Below are 12,731 nucleotides of genomic sequence, written 5' to 3' on the forward strand. Positions count from 1 at the left end.
TAAAGTGTACTAGGAAAACGACCATGTGGGTTTCAGAAGACGTGGAATGAAGATCGAGACAGAGAAAGGGGAGGAATGGTTGGGAAAGGGGGGAGGGGATGGCATGTGTCCATCCGGGAACAGTGAATGGCTGGGGGCCAGTGAGGAGGCTGGGCTGAAAGGAAAAACAAGGGGGTTATAGTAAAAGTTGGTTAAGGGGCAACTGATGAATTCTCAGCACTCTGAACTGACCTTTTAAAATTCTTTTTGCACCCTGGCCGGTGTGCCTCGGTTGGAGCGCCGTCCCAAGCACTGAAAGGTTGTGGGTTCGATTCCCAGTGGGGGCACTACGGGAACCGATCCATGTTTCTCTCATACACAGATGTCTCTCTCTCTCTCCCTCCCCCTCTCTTTAAAATCAGTAATAAATAAATAATCACACAAACAAACCATATCCTCCAGTGAGGATTAAAAGCAAAATGTAATTTAAAAATAAAATAATTTTTTTTTTTGCTCAGGGATGCCAAAGCCATTGTGATACATGGCTCAAAACTAAAGGATCTGAACTCAGAACAGCTTGACAATATCCTCCAAAACCACACGGAGATTGTGTTTGCTCGGACCTCCCCGCAGCAGAAGCTCATCATTGTAGAGGGATGTCAGAGGCTGGTAAGGAGGCAGAGGAGCCGAGAGATCTGCAGACATCGCCTGGCATGGCCCAGGCCGACACCAAGCAGAGCAGTGCCTGCTGGGCCCAAGGACACTCCAGAGTATCCCATCTTGAACCTCGGAGATGGGCAGCAGTTTGCGGGCTCCCTGAGAGGGTTTTTCCCCTGAGAGTTTCAAGATATTAGGTGGAACAGGAGAAGGAAGGGCTAAGAGGCCTACCTCAAGCATGATTATATCAAGAAACGGGGGATGATGAAATCAAACTGATTTGGGGAACTGGTCTTGAATCTGACAGTAATTACTTCGCTCCCTCTGTGCTTCTCCCAGGGAGCCATCGTGGCGGTGACGGGCGACGGGGTGAACGACTCCCCGGCGCTGAAGAAGGCGGACATCGGCATCGCCATGGGCATCGCGGGCTCCGACGTCTCTAAGCAGGCAGCCGACATGATCCTGCTGGACGACAACTTCGCCTCCATCGTCACGGGCGTGGAGGAGGGTAAGGAAGCAGAGGTGGGACTTGACCCTCAGACTCATGTGGGAGTTGGTGTGCGGTGCTCTCATTCCCATCGTCCATCATCCAACTTGGATGATGCTGTAGAGACTGGGGAAAATCTATTATATTTCAAATCATTTTTCTTGAAATATTAATGCTTATTGCATGTCAATGGCTAATTATTTTGTACCTACAATCTGGTAATAGGTTTCATTTGTATATGGGAAAAAAAAAAAGACTGGGGAAAATCACTGTAAGACAAAATTTTGCAAACTAGATTCAGTTGGAACTTAGACCATTATAATCAGGAGCCCTTTTTTATTAGATTGGAGGAAAGGCCAGATTATTTAGCAAGACTAGGACTGTACTATAGTATCTTCTTTCTTTCATAAATATATACATATATATTTTATTGATTTCACAAAGGAAAGGAGAGAGAGAGAGATCAATGATGAGAGAGAATCATTGATTGGCTGCCTCCTGCACACCCTACACTGGGGATCGAGCCCAAAATCCAGGCATGTGCCCTGACCAGGAATTGAACCATGATCTCCTGGTTCATAGGTCGACGCTTTGAGCCATGCCAGCCGGGCTGTAGTATCTTCTTTCTTCTCTCATGGAGATTCAAGCAGGTCCACAATAAATTCCAAGACATAGCCATCTCCCTGGACTACTTCATGCTCCATAATGTCAGGAGGGCCTCGTAGGGACCTATTCCATGAATGATGTTGACATATTAAGATCAATTGGAGCCTGATCTATAAATTGATTGCATGAGCCAAACTTATTACCTCTTTCCCAGAGAATTCTGAAGACAATACCCACTGGTAAACGAGAATTCCAGAATTCTGATTCCCAGGCTTCCTGCTTTCTGCCTGGAGCTATCTTACTAAAACTAACATAATAGGACAATCCACATAATAGGAATAGCTATCGTTTTATTGAGACTTCAGGTGATCCAGACATTGTTCAATATTTTATATTCAGTTCAATACATTTTTTTGAGCACCAACCATAGTTGTACCAGGTACTATTCTAGATGCTGGGGATGCAACAGTGAGGAATGAAAAGACACACAGTCCTGTTCTCATGTCATTTCATTTCTAGCAGAACAAGACAGACAATAAATTGTAGAGTATAGTAAAGGACGCTAAGTGCAATGAAAACAATAAAGCAGGAGTCCCGGTAGAGATGACAGTTTTTGAAAGGGTCGTCAGGGAAGAAATCAAACCATCTTACAAGGCAGAAGGTGAGGGGCAACCAAAGTCACAAGCCAGTTATGGCAGAAAATGAGATCAGAACCTAAGCCCAGGTTCTTTCAACTTTGGCCTTAATCTTCTCACCGCTTTTATATTGGAGTTCACAAGCGCCTCTAAGTATTAACCAGGCCCAACCCTGCTTAATAAGCCATGTTGAATCCAAGAACAAAGAGTGCATAGATATGGCATGTTAAGAAACCCTGGCTATAATTAATAGTCACACAATTTAGAAACAGAGTTCGGACCACCGAGGCCTAGGACCTCCAGACACTTTCACGGGTCATGACACTGCTTTATAGTGGTCTCTCTGTCCAGGAGCTGGTCTCTGGGAGGTGTGTCCTCTCTATTCTCACAGAAGGTTGACCATTCTCCCCAGGCCGCCTGATCTTTGACAACCTGAAGAAATCCATCGCGTACACCCTGACCAGCAACATCCCCGAGATCACACCCTTCCTGTTCTTCATCATCCTCAGCATCCCCCTGCCGCTGGGCACCATCACCATCCTCTGCATCGACCTGGGCACTGACATGGTAAGGACCAAACCGGGACCCGGCTGCAGAATTCCTGTGAGACGGACTGAGCAGTAGGAGGACTCTGTGTCCAGGGACAGGGACCGAGCTGGAATGACTTCTGCGTTTCCTTCTGAATTTTGTGTCCCCCTGTTACTCCCACCCTCCATTCTCCAGGTCCCTGCTATCTCTTTGGCTTATGAGACAGCTGAAAGTGACATCATGAAGAGGGTTCCACGGAATCCAAAGACTGATAAACTGGTGAACGACCGTCTCATTGGCATGGCCTACGGACAAATTGGTGCGGCCAGAACGCGGGGGAAGGGAGTGGGGGACGTTTGCACCTGTCTAGTCATTGGAGCCATCTCAGTTTGGAAGTCAGTTTGTTCTTAACCACAAACTGTGTTAGGCCCCGGGAATACAAAAGATCATTGATTTATGGTCTGCCCTTGACTTAAAGCCCAGCCAGGAAGGGACAAATATATATAAGATGATAGCATCTTTCCAAGGGCCAAAAAAAATGAGCATAGACAGTACAAAAGCAAGCAGGCTCACCAATCATGAGGATTGTCAGACGTTTTATGAAGGAAACGGGACTTAAACTTGATGCTGAAAGATAGGGCTTGATGCTGGAAAATAAGGCTCTGGCAATTGGTCCAGGTTTGAAGTACATTTGAAAACCATTAGATGCCTTTGTTCTTGAGTTGCCAGGTGCAGTAGGGTGTTTCAGGAGTAGAATGAGGGGTGGACAGGGAAGAGATTGAGGACAGAGGAACCTGGCTCAGAGAAAGGCTTCAAAGGGCAGACCTTGGAAGGGGTCCATCCCAACATCTAAAGGAGGAAACACATAGAAAAAGTAGAGATGTAGCAGCCAGACCTATGTTTGAATCCCCATTTTACCACTTCCTGCATGACCCTGGACAATGACTGAATCCTTTTTGTGCTTTTGTTTTCCACTTAAGAGATGTAAATAATAGTTCAGACTTGTGAAGAGCCATGTCCAGGGCATCTGCACAGTGCACAGCTCTATAGTTGCTAGGCTACTGCCGTGGTCCGGGCATGGGGAATTCAGGTTTTGAGTAAGGGAGAGGCAAGGGCCTGATGAGATAGAGGAGAGGAGAGGAGAGGAGAGGAGGGGAGGGGAGGTCTTTGTGAGTGTCCTAATGTCAGAGAAAATGGAGAGGGAAGAGTCCAGCCCTTACTCATTGGGGAGAGGGAAGAAATTTTCTAGAAGGTCCTTTCAAATTTTAAGATTACATGATTGAAAGATGACTAGGTGAGACCTTAGAAATACACGTCAGGCCTTGGAGGCCAGTCCAACAGAAATGATGGGATCAGATCATTGCTGGAAGCATCCTCAGCATTACAGCTCCACACACACCCACCCAGCTAGAAGCAAGTCCCAGCCACCACCCCGTCTAAGGTCTGTCTTTTGAAGTCTTTCTCTGAGCCCAGTTCCCCTGTTCTGTGATTCGACCACTCACAGGGATGATTCAGGCTGTGGCTGGATTCTTTACGTACTTTGTGATTCTGGCTGAAAATGGTTTTAAGCCTATTGATCTGCTGGGCATCCGCATCGACTGGGAAAATCGACACTTGAATGACCTGGAGGACAGCTATGGACAGCAGTGGGTGAGTAAGAGGGGTAGGGTAGTAGATAGTGACTAGTAAGAGTGAAGAAGTGATAGGGGCCCTGGCTGGTGTGGCTCAGTTGGTTGAGCATTCTCCCATACACCAAAAGATTGCCCGTTCAATCCCCAGTCAGAGCACATGCCCATGCATACAGGAGGCAGCTGATTGAAGTTTTGATGTTCCACTCTCACTTCAATCTCTCTCTCTCTCTCTTTCTCTCTCTCTCCATCTCCCTTCCTCTCTCTCTAAAAATCGATAAAAACTCTTTTTTTAAAAAGAGAAGTAACAGGGAAGAGTGGGTTTATCAAATTTTTGAAGAGTGGGAAAATGGAGGAAGTAGGTAGTTGATGCCTTATCTCTAGTCCTAGGTGAGTATTGTAACTTTCAACCTCATTCTCTAATCATGTCAGCAAATATTCTTCTCTTTGTTTACATGACTTCATTTGTGTTCATTCCTACTGTCTGTTGTCTGTCCTTACCTTCCTGTATCTTTTGGCTTCCTGGATGTCTTCTTTGCCTTGTCAACTTTTGAGGTCTGATTTCTGTTTTTCTATCTTCTAAGCATCATTATCCAGTAATGAGTGCTGGGCCCTCTGTCTCCTGTTATGCTCTCTCCCTCGATGGGAGCTCAAATATATAATTTCAAATCCTAAAACTCATTTTCTTTGTATACCCCTTCTTTGCTGTTCTAAATTTTTTTTAGGGAAAGGAAGGGAAAAAGAGAGGGAGGAAGGGAGAGAGAGAGAAACATCAATTTGTTGTTCCACTTATTTATGCATTCATTGGTGGTTTCTTGCTTGTACCCTGACTGGGAGTCAAACCCGCAACCTTGGCAGATCAGTATGACGCTCTAAGCAACTGAGCTCTCCGGCAGGACTCATTCTAAACTTTTTTAACTTATAGGATTCCTCTCTGTAGTAGTCTTTTCTAACACTCAAGATGAATGAGACCCAAACTGAAGCCCTAAACCAACACTATGTGTTTAAGAATTTTGCCGAAACTGGTTTGGCGCAGTGTAGCTATTGAGAGCACCCTGGAGTTTCACCTGGGAAATAAGCCCAGGTGGGGAGTGCTAAAACCTTCACACGACGACAGAGGGCGCGTTGCTCAGCAGCCCAGTGCAGTGAAGGAGGGCGGTGGTGAGATCTGATGCACACAAGGAGCCCATCGATCTTTCCAAGTTCAATACTTGGCTCTAATTTTCAGCCTTTGTTTTCTAATCGCTTAAGGCTCTGTAGCTCCCTCCAAGTACAACTTTGACCACATTCCATGATCTCTAGTGTCTCAGTATTGTTCAGTCCTATGTAGCTTCAAATTCTTTATCCCATCTGCAAGGATTATAAACATGCTCTTTCCAGTCTCATTCAGGTGCACCTCTTCTGTGTTCCCATAGCCCTGTGTGATGGCTCTCTTACAACTTACCTATTGTACTCACATAACACATCTCTCTTCCCCAGTAGACTGTAAGTTCCTTACATGGAAAGTGTGAATGAAGGAATGAAGGCATGGAAGAATGCTGTCTCCCATCTGGTACCACCCTCAGACGTCCTCTCCCGACTTCAGATTCCCCGTTGGCCCAACCTTCCTTACTGGCCTCTTTTCTCCGACTCTGCTTTTCTCTTGAAGCCCACCACCTTCTCCTACTCCACCCTCCTTATTAACTTAGCCCCGAGCCAAACTATGAGCCAGTCGCTGAACTAAGCATGGGAGAGGGACACGAAGATAACTGTGACTTAGGACTCTCTCAGGCCAGGAAAACAACTCGTCCTATGGCATGAGAAGTGCTAGGAGAGAGAGGAGCGAAGTGTTGTTGGGAATCTAAGGACCTAACTCGGCTTTGGAGTCTGGGGAGGCGGCAGAGGGAAGACACCTTTGAGGCTGTCTGAATCCCTTCTGGCACTGCCCACCTCCCCGCAGACCTATGAGCAGCGGAAGGTGGTGGAGTTCACCTGCCAGACGGCCTTCTTTGTCAGCATTGTCATCGTGCAGTGGGCCGACCTCATCATCTGCAAGACCCGCCGCCTCTCGGTCTTCCAGCAGGGCATGAAGTGAGGGCCTCCGAGGGACCCAGTGCGCCCCCAAACCTGCACACAGTGCCGCACATTGTCCCTTCTCCTCCCTTCCTCCCTGACTCCAACCTACAATGAAGCACTTTTTCCCCAGAAACAAGATCCTATTATTTGGCATCCTGGAGGAGACATTACTGGCTGCTTTTCTGTCCTATACTCCAGGCATGGACGTAGCCCTGCGAATGTACCCCCTCAAGTGAGTAAGAAAGGGATGCGAGTAGGGGGATCTCAGTGCCCAGGGGATATGTGCCTGAGCAGGGAAGGCCCAGCTGGGGCCACCTGGGAAAATGGGGTACACTCAATGTTGTAAAAAGAATTGTCTGTGCTCTGACAAATGCTTCTTATTTAGAGAGAGACTGGGGACTGTGGCCAGTGATCACAACCCCCTAGACATGCAAATTGGCAGGCTTACCACAACGGCCGGAGTGGCTTTTTTTTTATGATGATATCTGGTTAGTTGTTCAAGGATACCTATGCTCAGGGCTGAAGCAATCATAAAATTAACCCAATATGCACGGCTAATTCTGTCGTATGTATGCAAATATGTGTTAACATGCCTCTATGTGAACTGGCATACTGAAAGTCTTATTTGGTTCCTTGTTTTGTTCATTCCTGTGTTTTTGTTTTTCACATTAGTATATGCTTGTGAAAAAATTCTATTTAAAAACTTTACAGAGAAAAAAGCAAAACTCCCATTCCACTCCACCCCCATTCACCCCCCCCACCCCCCCACCCCCCCCCCACCCCCGCATAGAAGCAACTCTGTTAATGACTTGGTATGTATTCTTCCACTCATTTTCTCTCCACTTACATACTTTGCTCACCTTTCTTTCCCTTGCAGTGTTGTACACAGTGCTTTGTATACTGTAGGTGCTCAGTTAATGTTTAATAACAGAGATTGCCATGGTTCTTAGATACTGACAATCCCAGGTTTGAATTTCTTTCTTTTTTAAAATTTTATAATGATAGTTGGCATACAATATTCTATATTGGTTTCAGGTGTACAACTGCGTGATTCAACATTTATATACCTTACAAAAGTAATCACCAGAGTACGTCCAGTAACCATCTGTCTCTGTGCAGTTACCCAGGTTTCAATTTCAACTCTACAGGGTATGATCCTGGTGCCTTGGACAACTTCTTAGCCATGGTAAACCTCAGCTTCATCTGCAAAGTCTCGCTAGTACAAACCAGGCAGACTGTTGTGAGAATGAAATGCAGAAATGCATGTAATGCACCGAGCCCAGGGCTTGGGTCAGAGTTGGTGCTTGGTTAAAAGTAACTCTGTTATTGTTGCTATTGATGCCAAAGTATAAGGGACAGTAAGTGCAGCTGGACATTGCCTGTTCTCCCAAACACTCTGCATGTGCCTGGACCACAAGACTCAGCACCTAATATTGAGATTATTTATTCTGTGTGTTTCTTTATCCTCTTTTCCTTGTTTGCCTGAGCTCCTTGAGATCAAAGACCACACGTCATCATTTTTATTTTCCCAGAACCTAACACAAACACAAAGACGACATATGACGATTGTTGTTGAATGAATGGGTGGCAGTATGTTTATATATATATTTTTGTGTGTGTGTGTGTGTGTGTGTGTAAATAACCTTGGCCTAGGCCTGTCCTGTCCACTATGGTAGTCACCTGAGTTCTTGAAACATGGCTAATGAGATGGAAAACCTGAATTTGTAATTTATTTAGCTTTAGTAAATTTTTTAAAATATGTTTTTGTTGATTTCAGAGAGAGGAAGAGAGAGATAGAAACATAATTGATGAGACAGAATCATTGATCAGCTGCCTCCTGCATGCCCACCACCGGTGATGGAGCTCATAACCCAGGCATGTGCCCTGACCAGGAATCGAACCGTGACCTCTGTGGTTCATGAGTCAACACTCAACCGCTGAGCCACACTGGCTGGGCTAGTTTCAGTAAATTTAAAGTTAAAAACTAAAGCAGTGCCCTAACCTGTTTGGCTCAGTGGATAGAGCGTTGGCCTGAGGACTGAGGGTCCCAGGTTCATTTCCGGTCAAGGGCATATACCTTGGTTGTGTGCACATCCCCAGTAGGAGGTGTGCAGGGAGCAGCTGATCGATGTTTCTCTCTCATAGATGTTTCCAACTCTATCCCTCTCTCTTCCTCTCTGTAAAAAATCAATAAAATATTTTTTTAAAAAAAGAAATGGATATGCTTTCCATTAGTGATAGACTGAATCTAATTTGTTTTTTTAAAAAACAACAACACTAAAGCAGTGTCAAATATTTTTCTATTAAAGAAAACTTTACTGTTTGGGGTAGACTACAAACATTTTCATTTAACCACTGAAAATTTAGCGTCTGATTTGCAGTGTGCTGTGAGTGTAAAATAATCACGGAATTCCAAAGATGTAGTATTAAAAGAAGACTCATTAATATCAATGATATCAATTACATTTTGAAATGATAATATGTTGGATATATTGGGTTAAGTAACATATATTATTAAAATTGATTGTTTCTCTTCTTTTAATGTGGCCACTAGAAAACATTACATTTCACATGTGGCTCTTAACACATTCCATTCCGACAGCACTGGCTAGAGGCCATCTCTCTGTCTTCCGAGAGAACACGTGTGGTTCTGCTTCAACCCTGCCCAGAGTCCATCTCCCTGGGCTCTCATCACAAGAGAGGTTCAGAAGGAAAAGTGTCCCCATCACTGCAACACGGAGGGGTGTGCATATTCCCGGGAACATCCCCACAGTCTAGTCTCCGATAGGCCTCTTCTGCTTGGACAACCTCCCCTTGGTGGGTAGAAGGCCTAGAGGACCCAGAAAGCGAAGGGGCCTCCCTCAGCTACTCCCCAAAGTTGGTAAATAACCCCAGGCACACTGCCTAGACCCGTGGTCGGCAAACCGCGGCTCGCGAGCCACATGCGGCTCTTTGGCCTTGAGTGTGGCTCTTCCACAAAATACCACGTGCGGGCGCGCACGTACAGTGCGATTGAAACTTCGTGGCCCATGCACAGAAGTCGGTATTTTGTGGAAGAGCCACACTCAAGGGGCCAAAGAGCCGCATGTGACTCGCGAGCCGCGGTTTGCCAAGCCGCGGTTTGCCGACCGCTGGCTAGACCCCTGATGTGGCATTTATCTCTCCGCTCTCATCCCCAGGCTCTGACCTCCTCAGGTGGGGACCAGCCCTCCACCCAACGCCCGTGCGCTGTTCTCTGCGGCTGCCCTTCTCTGGCCCCTCTGTCTCCAGCCACACTGACCACCTCTTGTCCCTACAGGATACTCTGGTGGCTCTGTGCCACTCCCTACAGCCTTCTGATCTTCGTCTATGACGAAATGAGGAAACTCACCATTCGTACTCATCCTGGAGGTAGGCCCCCTGCACCCCCCTCTGACTGAGTGGTCACCGGCCTCCGAACTAGCTCTCCCATCCCCCCTGGTTCCGTCAGACCCATTGCCCCTCCCTCCTCACTGCCTGGGCTGTGCATGGACCCCGGTCCTTCAGTCCTCGATTCCACCATCCTGCTCCTTCCAACCCTGGGCGCCCTGCGGTCCCCACTCAGGCCTCCCACCTGGTCCTCGCTCACCCTTCTGCTCACCTCGCCTGGCTGCCTCCCATTGCCTTTCCTGGGTCAATCCGGTCTCTTCTCTCCCGCAGGCTGGGTGGAAAGGGAGACCTACTACTAAACTCAGAAGAGGAAGAGCGTCACGTGACATGGGCTGGTGGGGGTTAGGGAGTATGAGCTCCGCACGTCATCTGAGTTGGGACAGAGAAATGCTGGGATGAATCACCCTGGATGAGAGAGAGAGAGGCAATCCTGGGGCTGGGCTGGTCACACCGCGGGGAGGAGAGGGAGTGGGTTGAGGGTAATGGGGCCCAGTATGCGTCTCACTGGGCCCAGCAGGGAGGGACCTTGTCCTGTTGAATCAGTAGCCAGTCTAGACAGTAAACGTTGACAACATCTCTCACGTGGCTGGTCGTGTCGCATCAGATTGGGGAGAGAGGTGATGACTGTGATGCTCTCATTCTAGGTCTCCATGGCAGCCAGGCAGCCAGGGAAAGTCAGGGACCACCGTGGAGGCTGGGAGGGGATCAGAATCCAGCACCGTTGCCCTTGGGGGGCTATCCCAATCTTAAAGTCACTCCCCTACCCGATGGGGAGCAAGGACAGGACAAGGCCAGCTGGAATCAGAGAAATGGGAGAGCGGAGAAAAGAGCCGCAGACCACACGCGACGGGACCCCAGCACCACAGCCAGTTCTGTTAGGTGGACTCACCCAGCCCCCACTGTTGGTCCTCGGATCAGCTTATAGAATCAGTTTTCGTGCTGGAAGGGACCTTATTTCATCAGTGGAGAACCTGAGGTCAGAGAGGTTAAAGGACGTGGGAAGGGTCGTATGGTGAGTGGTGAACGTGGGGCCGAGGAAGGCACGGTGATCCCTGCCCTCCACCCCCTGTGCTGGGCAGGTCATCTCCACCCTATCCCCCACGGCCCCCCTCAGCCCTGGTTGCCCAGCCTGGGCCCACACACGTTGCTGATGTCTGGGGACTGAGGCGTCCACAGGGAGCCTCTCCCTCCTGCCTGGCTCTCCACCCATTCACAGCTTTGCTCTGTGAAGTGGCCTGTTTTGCCCTGTGGGTCAGTTCATGTTCAGGCTTCTGTCAGAGGAGACCACTGGCTGTGCCCCAAGGCGTACAGCGCAGGAGAGAAAGGCGAAGGAAAGCTGGGGGGAATCATAGACCATCTCCAAAAACAAAGTAACTGTGTTTGGTGGCTGCGTGCTATGCCTGCCGTGGACAAGGGCCTTATACCGCCCGTGAACTCACACAGCAAACATATTCTTACCACCCGCCCCCTGTTAGAGATGAGGAAACCAAGGTCGTTCTGATTCCAGAACTCGTGCCCTTCTCCACTTTTCAGACTAGTCTTACATTGAGGGCTGGGCCAAAAGTACACACAACAATAAACAAGCAAGAGAATAGGAGAAGGGTTATGGGCAAGTCCGGGTGGGAGGCCAAAGAGAAGGGCCTTGTAAGGTGCAGTCAGCCCCGTCCCCACACCCGCCTCAGGGGTCTCCCCACCCATGCCCCCCCCTCTTCTGATGCAAGGTCTCCTAGGGACAGAGCTATGTCAGTCTGGGGTCCTTCCCTCCCGCCTCCCCCCACCCGGCTGCTGACACGGCTGAACCAGACCCTGGGAGATGGAGGGGCCAGGGGGTGTGTGAATGAGGTATGGAGGGGCCAGCTCCTCGGGTTTCAGGAGCCAGAGCTTCGGGTGTCTGGTGGGTTAAAAATACAGAGGCCCCAACTCAGGGTCATTTGACACCAGTGGCTGAGCCGGCTGAGCCCAAGGGCCTGAAAGCAGGGGCTCAGAGGGAAGGCGCCAGCAGAAAGCAGAGAGCCCAGCGGAGCAGCGGAGCGCAAAGGGTGGGGGAGGGTGCAGCTACTGGAAAGCGTAGGGTGGAACTGAGGAGCCAAGAGCAGGAGAGGGAGCGGGATGGGATGAGAAGTCTGGCAGCTGCAGGAGAAGAGGAGGAAACGGAGTGAGCCTGGGCCACCGTTGAGTCCCATTTCACGCCCTCCCGGGCACACGGAAGGTCAGACGCATCGTGGACAAGTCTGACGGCCCAGGGTCTCTGTCCGCGTGCTCCCCCTCCCCCAGCGGGCAGCCCACGTGAGAGACGGGGCTGGACGTCACCTAGAATCTACCACCTACTGCTGCCCCGTGGGTCTGCCCAGCCGTCCCACGGGCTGCGGGGCTGTGCGCACTGAGTCGCACTCCCGTGAGCCAGGAGCCGGGTTCTGAGGTCCCGGGCTCCAGCGTGCCCGCCTCGGCTGGCTCCGGCCCCTCCTGCACCAGGGGCAGCTGTGCGCCTGGACTCACTCCGCCACGCGCCCGAGGCTTTCTGTGGCCTCCGCCCTGCAAGGTCTGCCCACGGGAGCGTGGGAAAGTTCACTCCAACAGAATTCCACGCCGCCGCCTGGGTGCAAAAGGAACACCGTCGCTCCAAATCGGAGCTATCTCGGGGTGGGCATGGGGGTTTCTGGCTTTGACCCCGCCCCGCCATGGGGGTGCCTCCGTTTACCAGCGAATGGTAAGCGCCCTGGAGAAGGTCCTTCCTCCCCAGGTACCCAG

At 49.4% G+C, this 12,731-nt stretch overlaps 1 protein-coding gene across 1 annotated transcript in view; it reads left to right on the forward strand.

Moving 5' to 3' along the window:
* The window catches only part of LOC132220619 (sodium/potassium-transporting ATPase subunit alpha-4), a 33,410-nt gene extending 22,889 nt beyond the window's left edge, over positions 1-10,521 (forward strand). The window contains exons 14-22 of the mRNA XM_059673903.1: positions 498-648; positions 976-1,144; positions 2,777-2,931; positions 3,088-3,211; positions 4,397-4,542; positions 6,460-6,590; positions 6,706-6,807; positions 9,874-9,965; positions 10,254-10,521. Of these exons, the coding sequence (XP_059529886.1) occupies positions 498-648; positions 976-1,144; positions 2,777-2,931; positions 3,088-3,211; positions 4,397-4,542; positions 6,460-6,590; positions 6,706-6,807; positions 9,874-9,965; positions 10,254-10,282 (1,099 nt within the window). The 3' untranslated portion in view covers positions 10,283-10,521. The remainder of the gene's footprint in view (positions 1-497; positions 649-975; positions 1,145-2,776; positions 2,932-3,087; positions 3,212-4,396; positions 4,543-6,459; positions 6,591-6,705; positions 6,808-9,873; positions 9,966-10,253) is intronic.
* The last annotated feature ends 2,210 nt before the right edge of the window (positions 10,522-12,731 follow it).

The sequence above is a fragment of the Myotis daubentonii genome, chromosome 18, assembly GCF_963259705.1.
Source record: "Myotis daubentonii chromosome 18, mMyoDau2.1, whole genome shotgun sequence".
NCBI classification, from domain to species: Eukaryota; Metazoa; Chordata; class Mammalia; order Chiroptera; family Vespertilionidae; genus Myotis; species Myotis daubentonii.